Source organism: Ranitomeya imitator, chromosome 8 (genome assembly GCF_032444005.1).
Source record: "Ranitomeya imitator isolate aRanImi1 chromosome 8, aRanImi1.pri, whole genome shotgun sequence".
NCBI lineage: Eukaryota > Metazoa > Chordata > Amphibia > Anura > Dendrobatidae > Ranitomeya > Ranitomeya imitator.
In genome coordinates, this window is record NC_091289.1 from 35,319,566 (window position 1) to 35,336,282 (window position 16,717).

Here is a 16,717-nt window from a genome sequence, read left to right on the forward strand (position 1 = left end):
AACATTTACTTTATCTGAAGCCTAGTAAACCTGGACCGATTTCCTGCCATACTAGTCTTCTTCTGATGTCTCTTTCCTTCTTTTAATAGGGCCAAGGAAATGATTCCAGCGCCGTAGTCACCAAAAATATTTCCCTTGTGAAGTGTGAAAGTTTAGACCCTTCGGAACTGGTGTCCTCTTCTGCTCCACAGGATAAGGTGAGCGCTCCTGAGAATGTCTACGATCTGTTGGTCTCTGTAGAGGACGGATATGAGATGAAGATGCTCTTCTTACCATCAAATGGGTCATTATTACTCAGAGATCTGTGAGACCCCACAGATAAGGGCAGGATCATACTCTGGGCAGCGCAGCGGGGTCTCCGAGAACTGGCGGCTGCATCGGTGGTGAGCAATGTATCTATGGCAATCTTTGTTTTTTTATACGTGGAGAAATAAGCAGATTCCTAAAGGAATGATGCATCTTTACAACTTTTACTTTTATTTACCCTGTTAAGTAATTATTAACAGTAGAGGGGTCCTCACTAGTGAGGAGTGGATGTCCTCGAATAAGGTGTTATCTGAGCATGCTCGAATGACTTCGGCGTGCTCGAATAACATGTTCGAGTCCCCGCGGGTGCATGTCTCGAGGCTGTTGCCATTTTTTAAGCAATCCCTGCATGTGTTGAGGCTGTCGAACGGCCATGAGACCTGCAGCTGTGAGGACTTGAACATATTATTCGAGTACGCAGAAGACACTCAGCAGCAGAGCATGCTCGGATAACACCTTATCTGCGTACGTTCGCTTTGGGATGTAGTCGCTTTCTTAGGAATGCTTGTTTCCCAATACTCTAATTGTCAAATAAACGAGCCTTGTGAACTATTTTTAAGCTCTTTTAATATATCGTTGTTTTCAGCAGCACGTCTTCCTGTGTAAACAGGACGTGCTGCAGAGAATAATAACTGCTTGTGTGCACAGAACGATTACTACTTTACCAAACTTTTGTGCGCGGCCTGTGTGAGCGACAGTCAAATCTGTAGTTATTTTAATGCCACAAGTCCGCAGTATACATCCGCCCTGAGTCCTCCAGTACACCGCCAACTCGTTAACCCTATAAAATGCAGCTGATTCCCGGCGGTCTCAGTACGGGGGTCCTTCATGATCTGCTTATTGTCGAGGGACTCGAATATTTCATTTAGGCCAAATGTACAGAAAATGAAAATGTCAGCTCTAAGAACACCGTAATAATAAAGTAAAAAAAAAAAAAAATCCTTAAGATCAATGGGATAAAAGTAATCTGTGGCCATCGGATATGTCGGGTAGTGTTGGGGGTTAATCCTTGGGCGCGGGGTCTGGGAACCTTCCACTGTAGATCTCTTCCCTGCTGGGAGACTTTTAGATGGATGACTTATGTAGTATTCGGCTTTTCAGAACTTTCCTCCCCTTACTTTTTTTTTATGTCGCCTTTAATAATTCATCAGAGCATGTTCTCTCCTAGTAAAGGTGAGCGTCGCAGAAAAACGCCGTGGTTCGGAGATTACACCATTTGTACAACCCGTCTCCATTCAGAGGTTCGGTGCTTTGTTGTAGGCGAGAAGTCCACCGATCCCTAGACGTTCCTGACGTCCTACGTCGGCATTCGTGCCGCTCGGGTCAATCAAACGCCTGCACTGGGACGCAGCAATGCCGGAGCGTTCCCCCTAGGACATATTTCACCCACACCTGCCGGGCACCACAGACTATACATGCCATCTGGGCATCATACAGAGGAGCAGCTCTCAGGATCACCTTCTTATGGGATAATGGTTGGCACATAAAGAACTCTCACTCCAGCACAACACTTCATACATCACCCTGCAAAAAAAATGAAATCCTGGGCCACTAGCTTGGCGTATAACTTGTTCCTGACACTGGGCATATATTGTCCATACCATTGTTCACTGTGGCGACGTCCACAGTCCTCGTCACAGCCTACCATTCCCCCCAGACTGGGAACTTGTGTGATCACCAGTCCAGTGGCTGCACCACCACAACCCGTATGCTACACATCAGGAACCATGATCTTATATAGGCCTGCTCTGCTCACTGCTGTGGAGTCAGTAAGCCAAACCTCCGACTTGGACTCCTCAATTTCCATGACTCTGACGCCACCAGAATGGGCTCTGACGCCACCAGAATGGGCTCTGACGCCACCAGAATGGGCTCTGACGCCACCAGAATGGGCTCTGACGCCACCAGAATGGGCTCTGACGCCACCAGAATGGGCTCTGACGCCACCAGAATGGGCTCTGACGCCACCAGAATGGGCTCTGACGCCACCAGAATGGGCTCTGACGCCACCAGAATGGGCTCTGACGCCACCAGAATGGGCTCTGACGCCACCAGAATGGGCTCTGACGCCACCAGAATGGGCTCTGACGCCACCAGAATGGGCTCTGACGCCACCAGTATGGGCTCTGACGCCACCAGAATGGGCTCTGACGCCACCAGAATGGGCTCTGACGCCACCAGAATGGGCTCTGACGCCACGGCTCTGCTCTGTGTATACAGAGGCCAAGACAGGCGCAGTCTGAGTCTGTGAATATGGCGGTACATGTAGACTGCAAATTGGCCTCCAGTTTATTAATTATTTGGGGGACTAAGGTTGTAGAACCTCAAGACGACACCCCTCTATTCTGGTGAAAAGTTAGCCATTCAGTCATTTTCTGGAAAAGCTTATAAATATCTTCCCAACTTCAGCCCCTTTAAAGGGAAATTGTCAGCAGACCTTTGCTATGTAATCTGAGTGATAAATTAATGTAGGGGCAGAGAGCCTGATTCCTGGGATGTCACTTGCTCAGCAGCTTGCTGTAGTTGTAATACAATCAGTGTTTTATTAACACAAGAAGTTCACTTGCAGGCCAGTTGGACTAATTTGTATAACCCCGCCCCCAGTCACTCATTGGCAGCTTGCTGACAGTGTACATAGGAAGCAGCCAATCAGTGGTGTGGGCGGGGTTATTCAGGGCTCTACATTCAGAGAACTGCTAGATCTGCATAAGAAATACGATGAAAACTACAGCAAGCAGCCCAGTAAGTGATACATTGCTGGAATCCAGGCTCTGTGCCCTCATGTCACGCTGCTCTCAGATTCCATAGCAAAACCTGCTGGCACATTCCCTTTAAGGTAGGTTTCGATGCCTTTTAAGGATGGATCTGAATCCATCCCATACCCAGTGTCTGCTGCTGTGTGTGTATGTACATGTGTGTGTGTATGTATATGTATATGTATATATATATATATATATATATATATATATATATATATATATATATATATATATATATATATATATATATATACACACATATGTATACACTGTATATTATATTATATTCTCACGTATACTTATGTAATACAAGCACAGATTTCAGTTAGCTCCCTGCAATAAGCAGGCAGTGGGCCGCATGTCATGAGCTATGGCTCTACTTGTTATCTAATTGCGTGTAGTCTCGCCATATGCCCAGAATATTTTCATTATTTCTCTTTGGTTTCCAGTGAACTGAATATAAGCGGAGACCATCTGTACGGAGCAGCTAAACAAGTGCACGTGTGTGTCCCCGGCTCATGGCTTCTTTGGGGGAAAAAAAAGAAAAGTCTGATGTAGAAATTGTGTGTTGTGGGCCTGAGTCTGATCATCGGCGTATGATGCGGTGTGTGCACGTGGTCATTGGGGTGCGGAGTGTCTGGGAGCGGACAGTCACTTGCACAAATGTAGTAGTATTGTGCCCTCTAGTGGAGAAGGTGGTCTCAGCACCTTGATGTTTAGCTAACCTCCCTTTTACTGACTACTAGGAATACAGTGGGGAAAATAAGTATTTGATACGCTGCCGATTTTGCAAGTTTTCCCACCTACAAAGACTGAAGAGGTCTGTAATTTTATGGTAGATACACTTCACCTGTGAGAGACATAATCCAAGAATAAAAACCAGAAAATCACATTTTATGATATTTACCAAATTAATTTGCATTTTATTGCATGAAATAAGTATTTGATACGAAAGAAAAACAGAACTTAATATTTGGTCCAGAAACCTTTGTTTGCAATTACAGAGGTCAGACGTCTCCTGTAGTTCTGGACCAGGTTTGCACACACGGCAGCAGGGATTTTGGCCCACTCCTCCATACAGGTCTTCTCCAGATCTTTCAGGTTTCGGGGCTGTCACTGGGCAACATTGTGTTTTAGCTCCCTCCAAAGATATTCTATTGGGTTCAGGTCTGGAGACTGGGTAGGCCGCTCCAGGACCTTGAAATGCTTCTTACGAAGCCACTCCTTAGTTGCCCTGGCTTTGGGTTTGGGTCGTTAATCATGTTGGAAGCCCGAGCCACGACCCATCTTCAATTCTCTTACAAAGGGAAGGAGGTTGTTGGCCAAAATTCATCCATCCTCCTTTCAATACGGTGCAGTTGTCCTGTCCCTTTTGCAGAGAAGCACACCCCCCTTCCCCCAAAGTATGATGTTTCCCCCACCATGCTTCATGGTTGGGATGATGTTCTTGGGGTTGTACTCCTCCTTCTTCTTCCTCCAAACATAGCGAGTGGAGTTGATACCAAAAAGTAATTTTTTGGTCTCATCCAACCACGTGACCTTCTCCCATGCCTCCTCTGGTTTATCAAGATGGTCATTGGTAAACTTTGAACAGGCCTGGACATGTGCTGGAGTGAGCAGGAGGACTTTATGGGCTCTGCAGGATTTTAATCCATGATTGCGTAGTGTGCTACTAAGAGTAATGTTTGACCCTGTCATCCCAGCTCTCTTCAGGTCATTCACCAGGTCCTCCCATGTAGTTTTGGGCTGATTCCTGACCTTTCTTAGAATCATTCTTACCCCACGAGGCGAGATCTTGCATGGAGCCCCAGACCGATGAAGACTGATAATCATCTTCTGTTTCTCCCATTTTCTGATAAGTGTGCCAACAGTTGTTGCCTTCTCACCAGGCTGCTTGCCTATTGTCCTGTAGCCCATCCCAGCCTTGTGCAGGTCTACAATTTTGTCCTTAGACAGCTCTTTGGTCTTGGCCATGGTGGAGAGGTTGGAGTGTGGCTGAGTTTGTGGACAGGTGTCTTTTATACAGATAATGAGATCAAACATTTGTAATTAATACAGGTAATGAGAGCAGAGTAGGAGGCTTGTTAAAGAAAAACTAAGAGCTCTGCGAGAGGCAGAATTCTTGCTGATTGTTCGGTGATCAAATACTTATTTCATGCAATAAAATGCAATTTAATTATGTAAAAATCATACAAGGTGATTTTCTGTTTTTTTATTCTTAGATTTTTGTCTCTCACAGGTGAAGTGTACTTACGATATTACAGACCTCTCCATTCTTTATAGGAGAGAAAACTTGAAAAATCGGCAGATTATCAAATACTTATTTTCCTCACTGTATATCATATAATGTGCCTGATGTGACTGCTCTGATAAGTGTGTCACTTAGTAGAGCCATGTTCACAGCTGCTGACCACATATGTCATTGTGAGTGACACAATAATTACCGGTACGTACGTCTCATTGATAGTCATTGTATTTGGCATCAATTTCCTCCGCTTTGTCACATGGAAATCGACCAACATGAATGAATGAAGCCCTATAACCTTCTATTCTCCAGTGCACCCTCTCCACCCTGTCTGCTTTCTGTGCTTGGTCGGGTCGCTCCGCTCGTGTTGGTGGCTCAGCGATGTATTACCAGATACATTCAGTGGCAAACGGTCACGGATGTGTCTGTGGTTTTTTTTTTCACGGGCCGTGTGTCTGTACAAAAGACTGAGACTTGTCTGTTTTTCTCCGTTATGACAGATGAATAATACCTGTACAAGTATGAGTCCGTGAAAAACACGTCCTGTACATGGATGGCATCATACACTGATGGTAAAAACGGACACAAGGACCGTGCACTGATGGTAAAAACGGACACACGGACCGTGCACTGATGGTAAAAACGGACACAAGGACCGTGCACTGATGGTAAAAACGGACACAAGGACCGTGCACTGATGGTAAAAACGGACACACTGACCGTGCACTGATGGTAAAAACGGACACACGGACCGTACATTGATGGTAAAAACAGACACACGGACCGTACTCTGACACGTAAATGATTAAAACGGACACACGGACCGTACACTGACACGCTGATGGTAAAAACAGACACACGGACTGTACACTGATGGTAAAAACAGACACACGGACCGTACTCTGACACGTTAATGATAAAAACGGACACACGGACCGTACACTGATGCCATGCTGATGGTAAAAACGGACACACGGACCGTACACTGACACGCTGATGGTGAAAACAGACACAAGGACCGTACACTGATGGTAAAAACGGGCACACGGACCGTACACTGATGACACGCTGATGGTAAAAACGGGCACACGGACCGTACACTGATGACACGCTGATGGTAAAAGCAGACACAAGGACCGTACACTGATGGTAAAAATGGACACACGGACCGTACACTGATGACACGCTGATGGTAAAAACGGGCACACGGACCGTACACTGATGAGACACTGATGGTAAAAACGGGCACACGGACCGTACACTGACACGCTGATGGTAAAAACAGACACAAGGACCGTACACTGATGGTAAAAACAGACACACGGACCGTACACTGATGACACGCTGATGGTAAAAACAGACACAAGGACCGTACACTGATGGTAAAAACGGACACACGGACCGTACACTGATGACACGCTGATGGTAAAAACAGACACAAGGACCGTACACTGATGGTAAAAACAGACACACGGACCGTACTCTGACACGTTAATGATAAAAACGGACACACGGACCGTACACTGATGCCATGCTGATGGTAAAAACGGGCACACGGACCGTACACTGATGACACACTGATGGTAAAAACAGACACAAGGACCGTACACTCATGGTAAAAGCGGACACACGGACCGTACACTGATGACACGCTGATGGTAAAAACAGACACAAGGACCGTACACTGATGGTAAAAACAGACACACGGACCGTACTCTGACACGTTAATGATAAAAACGGACACACGGACCGTACACTGATGCCATGCTGATGGTAAAAACGGGCACACGGACCGTACACTGATGACACACTGATGGTAAAAACAGACACAAGGACCGTACACTCATGGTAAAAACGGACACACGCACCGTACACTGATGACACGCTGATGGTAAAAACGGACACACGCACCGTACACTGACACGCTGATGGTAAAAATGGACACTCGGCCATGCAAGTCAATGAGTCCGTGGAAACTATAGGGCTGCACGCCGATGACATGCGACTGCGATCTTATTTTCACAGACTGACAGAATAGAGAAGATGGAGACATTTTTTTTTTCCCCCCATTTTCTCCTCATCCGAGAGAATCTGATCACAAATCGCACTCCGATCAGTTCAAGTGGAGAATAGTTTGAAGACTCTCAGTTTTATTCCTTTGTTTTTTCTTTTTCAGTCTTTCCGTACTGTGCAAAAACACCTGACGGTGGAAGAACTTTTTGGAACGACCTTTCCTAAAGAACAGCAGACGCCCACCTACCCTCCTCCAGAAATCAAGGATCCCTTCCTGCCAGATGTAGGAGAACACAATGTCTTCCTTCAGCCAGAACCCCTACAGCCGGTGATCGTGAAGGCAGAACCCAGGAGCTTTAACTGTAGCGCCAGTGACTTCAGTCACCCCGCCTGCCTAGCGCCTGCATTAATTCCTCAAGGACCAGTGACACAGTTGGACTCTCAGAAAATGAACTCCTTCCCTTGTCGTGTAAGTCCCTGTCTTGGTTCGTCCTCTGAAGTGTCCAGCGCCTCCGCTCCACCGAACTCCAGCTTGTTACACACCAGACAAATGTCTCCTCTTCTGAGTTTAGACGTTGCCAGCGCCCCCCAGACTCAACCATTGCTTCCACCATTGGCCCCCGTCCGAAGCAGCAGCTTTTCCAGCAGTTCCCATCCAAGTGCCGATCTCCTGCAGAAATTAAAGCTGAATCCTCAGGTCAACACCTTGCCGGCTCAGACCGTGCACAAGACCACAATGGCACCGAAATTCTCCTGTGCAACCAACAAGCTGGCAACGCCAGAAAGCTTCAAAGACAATTCACCGAAGGGCATGGCCGGTCCTCTACAGGTATGGTATGAAGCTTTCCTACAACTGTGCCACAAAGCATTGCACCGAGAGGGGCCACGTACTGGGACCCCAAACAATCTCAAGGGTATTTTTGCCATCTTTGGAATAGGAGAGTCACGCGAGTGCCGACTCTACTCGTTGAAAGTAACAGGACTTGTACAAATCTGCCCGGCACGGGATGGCCTCCATAGTTCATTACATAGGAGTATTGGTTGGGGTCCCAGCACTGACACCCCTCTTGGACTCTGGCATGAGCGCTTGTGTGAATGGTAAGCTGCCCCCTCCTATTTTGTGCAGTGCCTCGTTACATATTTACTGTGCCAACATAATAGCCTGTTCTTTATCACATGTTGGTACTTTGCCCGTTGGCACAACCTCAAGACTAAAACTACAGCAACGCTACCTCTCAAAGGGGTTCTTCAATACTTCTTGAATTTTCCCAAACTGTGTCCTCCTTACATTCTCCTGCCCCTTAGGTGCCTTCTTTGCTTTTTTTTCACCCCCCTATTATTTTTGCTTTTCTGCTTTCCTTCCTCCCTTTTTCTGGTTCCTGCATTTAGTCGCCACTGCCTCCTGACCACTTTTCCCAGCGTTGCTCTCGCTTCTTCAAACCAGCAGTCTGGACCAGTCGCCATAATTAGAGATGGGTGAACCTAAACTTACGAGTACGGCGTTCGTACCAGATAGTGTCCGGTTCAAAACGCCGAACATGGACTTTCCACCTGAGGTCCGTAACAATATTCGAGAATTATTTTTTCTTTTTCCAGTTTGGATATCCTTTTATTGTCAGTGGGGTTCAGGTTCTCGTTGAAGTTTGGCTACTGTTTTGGTACCTGAACCAATCTTTGAAATAAAGTTTGAGTCTGGTTCCAGAACCCGAGCATCCACCGGTCCACCCATTCCTAACTATCACGTTTCCATCGTGCCCAGCCACTTTTTTAGTTCAGTTTTTTTGTCTCCATGCCAGAATGTTTTTGCATTTTTGAGGGATCCATAAACTCTGAGCTCTATTGAACGAGCTGGTTACAATCCCTTTAATTTTTGGGTTGGACATCAGCAAACTCTCAAATCCGTAAGGCCGAATCCTAAGAAATGGAGCTTTTCAGGGGATCCATAGTTAATCAGACACTGTAATAATTCATAGCCCTCATTACGTGTTTTCATATTTCTTTAACGACTTGCATGATTCAGCTCTATTTAATCTATTAATCTTGGCTAATCTCTCTATGTATACAGAATTTTTTTTTTTGCTTCTTTTGTCTTTCTGTAGAATGCCCATGAAAAGAGGGAAGCTGAAACGTTTGCCCATCCCTTGGGTGTATCTAAGGCGGTAGCAGTAAGTAATGTCTTTATATTGATAGCAAAGTTTGAGCATTGGCAGCTCCGCCAACGTGCCTTCATATCACCGGCAGAGTATGTACGTTGGCATAGGAGAGAAATGGAGAGAGCGCTCGGCTTGCTGGGAGTAATCAGCTCGAAGTATTTCTCTAGGGCGCAAATAAAAAATAAAAATAAAAAGAGCTTTTTTGATATTTTTATTTAGAACTCGTGCTTTATCAAAATATCTTCTGCTGTACCCTGATCTGCAGGATATGAGAAACTGTATATTTCCAAATTATGCTGGCGATGCCTAAATGGAGCACATTTAGGGCTTGTTAACATGTTCCAGATTTAGGGACGGAGAATCCACCGCAAAACATTCTGAACACTCACTCACTTTGCTCCTAACGCTGGCAATAATCTCCATGCAAAAATTTACTTTTCTTGCAGATTTTTCACATTTGCAGCAAGTTAATTGTTTGCGCGGATTTTCACTGGGAATCGCACCTTCTGCAATGTAGAAATCTGCAAAGCTTTTTTTTTTTCTCAATCACACATGAACATAGTTTTACATTGTATATTACGGTATATCGTGCCCAAAGGCATAAAAATGTGGCATCATGGTGATTAAGTAGTTGGCACTGTTGCCTCTTTTATACAAGTCTGAACACTATCCACATAACTCTGTATTTTCTCCGAAGTGGTAGTATGTTTCCTAACTTAAGAAAGAAGTAAAGGAAAATTGACTTTGTATGTGTCTCATATTGTCAATGATCAGCAGGCGGGAAGGAACATGATACGGCGGTAGATATTATGTGAGGCCTACATGCCGCCATTGACACCCATGGCAGGGTTGGGCAGTGTCACCCTGATGTCTGCCATAAAATTAAAGGTAGACAAAGAAATGCACAAGCCACAAACATGGAGTGATTCTGCACACGTGGCACTAACACCTTGCCCCATTGGTTATAAAGACACTTGCTGCACACCTGTCACTCACACACAGGACCAATATGGTGCAGACAAACTACAAGTAAAACACACACCGCCAGACAGTACACATTACATACACAAACCACATGCTACATTACTCTGAGCTAATCTCTTGTCATTCCATCACTTGATGCAACACTAGTTCCACCCTTTTTTTTTTTTTTTTCACATGGCAGTAATGTCTTTTCCGCCTCCCCCTCTTCTTGCCTCCCCCTCTTCTTGCCTTTTCGGCCTCCCCCCTCTTCTTGCCTTTTCCGCCTCACCTCTCTTCTTCCTCCCCCTCTCTTCTTCCTCCCCCTCTCTTCTTCCTCCCCCCCTCTTCTTCCTCCCCCCCTCTTCTTCCCCCCCCCTCTTCTTCCTCCCTCCCTCTTCTTCCCCCCCCTCTTCTTCCTCCCCCCCTCTTCTTCCTCCCCCTCTCTTCTTCCTCCCCCTCTCTTCTTCCTCCCCCTCTCTTCTTCCTCCCCCTCTTCTTCCTCCCCCTCTCTTCTTCCTCCCCCTCTCTTCTTCCTCCCCCTCTCTTCTTCCTCCCCCTCTCTTCTTCCTCCCCCTCTCTTCTTCCTCCTTCCCCCTCTCTTCTTCCTCCTTCCCCCTCTCTTCTTCCTCCTTCCCCCTCTCTTCTTCCTCCTTCCCCCTCTCTTCTTCCTCCTTCCCCCTCTCTTCTTCCTCCTTCCCCCTCTCTTCTTCCTCACCCTCTCTTCTTCCTCCCCCCCTCTTCTTCCTCCCCCTCTCTTCTTCCTCCCCCCTCTCTTCTTCCTCCCCCCCTCTTCTTCCTCCCCCTCTCCTTGCCTTTTCTTCCTCCCCCTCTTCCACACTCTTTCTCACTCTCTTTCTGCCTCTTCGATCCCACGTCCACTGGTGTTTGTGTTTTAAACCAGCAGGAAGCAGCTTTTTATTACAGGCTACATACTGAATAGGTGGTTCATCCACCCCGGCAGCGCTGTTAGGACAGCCGGCAATATATTCTCTTGCTTATATTTAGTTAAAATGTAGGGATCCACATGAAATCTGACATGTAAAGCTCCTCGGCTCCAGATCCTTTGTGCATGTGACAGCGGAGTCTGACCGTTCATATGTAAAAATGAAAAAAAAAAAACTAGGATTAATATCTGCAGTATGTAATTTGCGACTGTGTTTTGACTTCGAAACGATAACGAACTGAATATGTTTGTTACTTAAGGCTTCCCGGTTTGCAGCCCCTACGACCACAGATGCCTCCTCAGCCCTATGGTCACCCAGTGTATTTCAGCAACCGGCTTCCAAACACAGTAGCCAAGATGACTGCTCGGTGACGCCATCCTTGAATAACCGAACGGTAGATGGGACGAGATCCTGTTGTACCGGGATAGCGCTCAGCCGCCCTCAGCTTCAGGAAGCCCTAGTACATCTCATAAAGGTAAGTGACTGCGGTCACTTTCCAGTTCCAAAACGTTTTCATAATACTCCTAAAAGGCTGCTCCAACATTACAAGTCATCCGCTATCCACAGCGGAGGTGATCAGTGGGAGGCTTGGACCTCACCGAACCTGAGAAGGGGGCTCTGAAATGTCCCACTGAACTGCAGGGGTGACCACATATGTGCTCCTCTACCATCTTTCAACAGGGCATTTTGAGTCCCGTTTTGGGGGTTGCTGGGTCTGACCAATGGGATAGGCAATAACGAGCGATATTTGGAACAACCCTGTCCTAAATTTAACACTTATAAATAAGTTATTACATATTGACAGGATGGGTCGGCAAATTGATTGCTGAGGGTCCAACAGCCAGGACCTTTAGAAATCCTATCTGAATGCAGCAGAAGTCAAGCATTGAATACCTTCACTCCTTCAGCTATCTGTGGCATTCCCCAAGAGAATGAATGGAGGCGAGGTGCATATGGTCGACGTCCACCATACTCGAGCATGGTTCTTCAGAGAACCGTTCTTTGGATCAATGAATCCCAGTGGTTGAACCGCCAGTGATTAAGAACTTATTAACTTGGTACAATTCCTTTACATTAGGAAAAAGGGTTGAACTCATTATATGCAGTTTGCCGGCTGCACAGACAGGTCAGTCATACAACCTAAAGTCCCAGTTTAGTTCTTGGGTCAGACATTGCGGAGCTTTCAGTTTAATGAACCAGATGCCTCCCTTTAATAGCGCCTACCTCTTTTGTTTTCGAATATTCGAGAAGGCACTGCACTGCCCTTCTTCAGTTTTCCTGGTGGCATGTATTACGTGCTGGAAGCAAACGATCAGGCATAATGAAATGTAACGCCAAACTCATTAGGCCGATGAAAGTCCAAAGACGTCTGCTGGAAATGCGAGAGGGTAAAGGTCCTATCCTGGTCTCTTGTCTGGGAGAACACGCATTAGATTGCCGGCCATTCCCGTTGATATCTGCAGGTTCAGCCGACAGTCTAATGTGTATGGGGGCAACAGAGAACTTATTGTGGGGGGGGAAATATCAATCTGGTATGTCCAATTGTAGGAGAGAATACGCCACCAGACGTGTCTGGCAATGGCTCCTTCATAGAGAACACCGAAGTGTCAACAGTTCAGCCCACCAGACGATCGGCCAACAACCATCTAATATGTATGGCGGCCTTAACACATGACTGTAAGGTCAGATCAATGCCAATATTTTACCCTCGCACCCTCCCCTACATGGACCATCCATATATTTTCTAAAAAGGAAAAACGTTTTCGTTTTTTTGTAAATTTGCATATGTCAATTTGCAAGAACACAAAATACACTTTTCCAAAGTTAGAGCTGCTTAAAGTGGTATTCCTATCTCTGAGATCCTAATTGCAAGACGTAGTAGGTGTAATACTACGATTAGCAAATACCTCCAATTAGAAATGTAGTATAGTTTCTCTGATTCACTATGTCACTTGCCCCATGTGCAGGGCACTGCAGAAGCTTAGGTATCCATGGTTACAACCACTAATGGCTAACTCACTATATGAGTGGTTGTAACCATGGATACCTTAGCTACTGCAATGCCCTGCACATGGGGTAAGTGACATAGTATATCAGATGAACTATACTACATTTCTAATTGGAGGTATTTCCTGATATTATTATTACACCTACTACATATTGGGATAGGATTTTGCAGATGGTAATAACACTTTTTTAATTTTTTTGTATTTTTTATTACCTATTTTGTTAGTGTATTTCTAAACGCACCTTTCCACACTTGTTTCCTTTCTAGAATGATTCCAGCTTTCTCAACACGATCCATGAAGCCTACGTACAAGCGATCGCCAAAAGTATGGACAACGTCAAGCTATAAAAGAAGGAAGTCCTCTCTGTCGCCATGATCAAAACAACCAAAAACCGTGCAAAGCCGCCCGCGGCCTGAGCAACGCTCACTGTGTGTACGCGCTGTGACTCCTTATGTGGCGGCTACGGGGTTTGTGGGTGACGTCGTTACGGGTTTACACCGAAGATTCTGCACATCGGAAGGACATGTTTTCTTACATGTTACCTTCAGGAAGCATCTTAACACTTTCCCGGACAATGCCTGCGGTACGGGAGGGGACGTTGGCACTGCAGCGTTTTACAAAGGCTTGCACATGTAATGCTTTCTTAATATATAATCCTTGTTATGGTTTTTATATAGGACAGACATATTTGTCTTTCCGTGTTTTAATTTTAACCATTTTAATAATAAGCTGAAAGTTGCAGGGATCATTTGTCTCTGTAAATTAAATATCAATTTTTAGTAACTCTATCCCTGATTTTCCATAATTAATGCACTTCATGATTGGCTAGTTGTCAGACCCAGATGCCGCGGTCAGCGACACGTGCCGTAACCAATTACTGCACCAAATCCGTGGCATCATCTGCTGTCTACAGTAAGGGAGGGTTATGTGGATTTCGTATATTAGCATATTAAGGAAAAAAAGTGACACCGGAGCAAGTCCAGGCTGCACAAGCTGGAATGTGTACCACACCACAAGGCTTGGAGAACATCAAGCCTACCAGTAAAGCTAGTGGGAGATCATAGCTCAATAAGCAATAGAGACCCTTTCAAGACGTGGTTCTAAAAATAAAAAGTTAAAGCTTTTTCAATGCAATATTATTGCAAAAGTTCTTTTATGACAGTGTATCTCATATAACACAGGGTCAAGAATTATACAGCATCTCCTCTCTAAAGACGACGTGTCACTTGCCATAAATATTAAATTTTTTTTCCCTAGTGTAAATGCTGCTGTTCTCCTGAATCCGGAGTTTTTTCTTTTGCTTGAGCTTTTCCATTCCTGAGTTATGACCCCTTTCTTCCATGCATGTAAATCTAGTCTTGTTAAACAAGTGGGTGTGGCCATCTAGAAAACACCCACAGGGATGCTGATCACTCCCATTTGTATGATAAGATTTGATTTGTATACCAAGGAAGAAGAGGCCATATCTCGGGAAGGGAGAGGCGCAGGAACAAAAGAAAAACCACGCCGGATTCAGGAGAACAGCGGCACTTAGACTAAGTGCAAAAAAATTACATATTTACATGTGTGTATGAATGTATTTAAGTATGTGTGTGTATAAAAAAAACAAGCAGGTATCGAGGGTCGCGCTTCCTGACAATCTCATGTAAAAGGTTGTTGTCTCTGATCAAGTCCTTTCCTGACAGTAGATTTTTATAATCTCTGCCAGCGTTATTAATCAGATGTTTCTAAATATTACGGTTGGGTTGTGATCAAAATTACAAGTGAGGTCACTTCTCTGAATGCACAAGCTACTTAAATATTTAATTTTTTTTTTTTATTAGGTCTGTATATGTGTTACGGAGATTAAAAGGCGTATGCTACAAATATAAGAAAAGTACGATAATCTTAATGGAAGTATTAATAATACAGATATGTATTTCCTTAAAGGATATAGCAGTTGTATTTCTTCGATTCTGTAGGTTATAGTAGAATACTTTTTTTTCCCATTGTTACAGTTTCCATTTAAGTCACATTACGGTTTAACATTTCTTTCTTTCCAGCCCAGCTGTGCAGTCTGTAATCGGCCCTTTCCCTTTATTTAGGATTTCTTGGAGGGTACTTGTAATATAAATATAATAATACAATACAAAAATCCTGGTTTGGATTTAGAGTAATTTCGCACACCAGGATAACTAATGCAGTGTGTTTTATTTAACCCCTTCTTGTCTCCCACCATAGCGCATGTTCGGTTGGTATATAACAGCAGTGACCAGAGCTATCTCTGGTTGCTGCTGTTTAACCATTTAAATATCTCTGCAAACGGAAGGGTCGCCATTCTTCAAGTCCCGATCTTACGACCCGCATATCTTCTTGCTATAAAAAGACATTTTTGTAAGTTTACGGTCAGTTAGTGGCACCAGCTATTTTTTTTTTTTTTTTTTTTTTAGAATTAGGAGAATCAGTCTTCGATGAATACAGATTTGTATCCATGATTTGGGAAAAAAATCTATTCAGGTGGTGAAAGATTTCTCTGATAAGATATATTAAAAAGTTGCTTATTTTTGTGTGTTCCATTGTTTTATGAAATAAAATTAAAAATGAGGGTTTCTCTTTAATCCACTGTTTTAGAGCAGCGTTTCCTAATACAGGCCTGCAAATCCCCTATATAGACACTGGTTTTGAATCCCTTGAAGACGCCTCCAGTTTTTTTTTTCTCTTCTGCTTTCGAAGAGTCATGACTTTATTTTTTGTCGGAATATCCTTGAGTGCTTGCTTATTATTTTCCGGATAAGTTGCTTTTTTTAAATATCATTTATTCTACCATATAATGTACTGGAAAAAGGGGGAAAAATGTATTTGGTGAAAATTGCATTAAAAAAAAAGACGTTATTAAATTTGAGGTTAAAAATGAAGATTTAGGGACGATCTTAATTCAATGTACAAATATGAGAGGGCAGTACAGATAGACGACATTTTACACCTATACCTGCAATAAGTAGACATCCTGTACATCCGATTGTTTAATCCTAGCCACAGACAGTAATTTACTGTACGAGCAGGGAGATTATGGATTCTTTACTGTACGATTATGGATTTACTGTGAGATTATGGATTCTTTACTGTAAGAGCAAGGAGATTATGCATTCTTTACTGTATGAGCAGGGAGATTATGGATTCTTTACTGTACGAGCAGGGAGATTATGGATTCTTTACTGTACGAGCAGGGAGATTATGGATTCTTTACTGTACGAGCAGGGAGATTATGGATTCTTTACTGTATGAGCAGGGAGATTATGGATTCTTTACTGTAAGAGCAGGGAGATTATGGATTCTTTACTGTAAG

The 16,717-nt window shown here is 44.4% G+C and overlaps 1 protein-coding gene across 2 annotated transcripts in view; it reads left to right on the forward strand.

Annotated features, from left to right (window-relative positions):
* The window catches only part of DCP1A (decapping mRNA 1A), a 58,759-nt gene extending 42,783 nt beyond the window's left edge, over positions 1–15,976 (forward strand). The window contains exons 6-10 of one of the 2 annotated variants that reach the window (XM_069736726.1): positions 90–197; positions 7,487–8,152; positions 9,423–9,488; positions 11,643–11,858; positions 13,659–15,976. In XM_069736726.1, coding sequence (XP_069592827.1) covers positions 90–197; positions 7,487–8,152; positions 9,423–9,488; positions 11,643–11,858; positions 13,659–13,739 — 1,137 coding nt within the window. In that variant the 3' untranslated portion in view covers positions 13,740–15,976. The remainder of the gene's footprint in view (positions 1–89; positions 198–7,486; positions 8,153–9,422; positions 9,489–11,642; positions 11,859–13,658) is intronic. The other variant, XM_069736727.1, reaches the window with a different exon arrangement.
* The last annotated feature ends 741 nt before the right edge of the window (positions 15,977–16,717 follow it).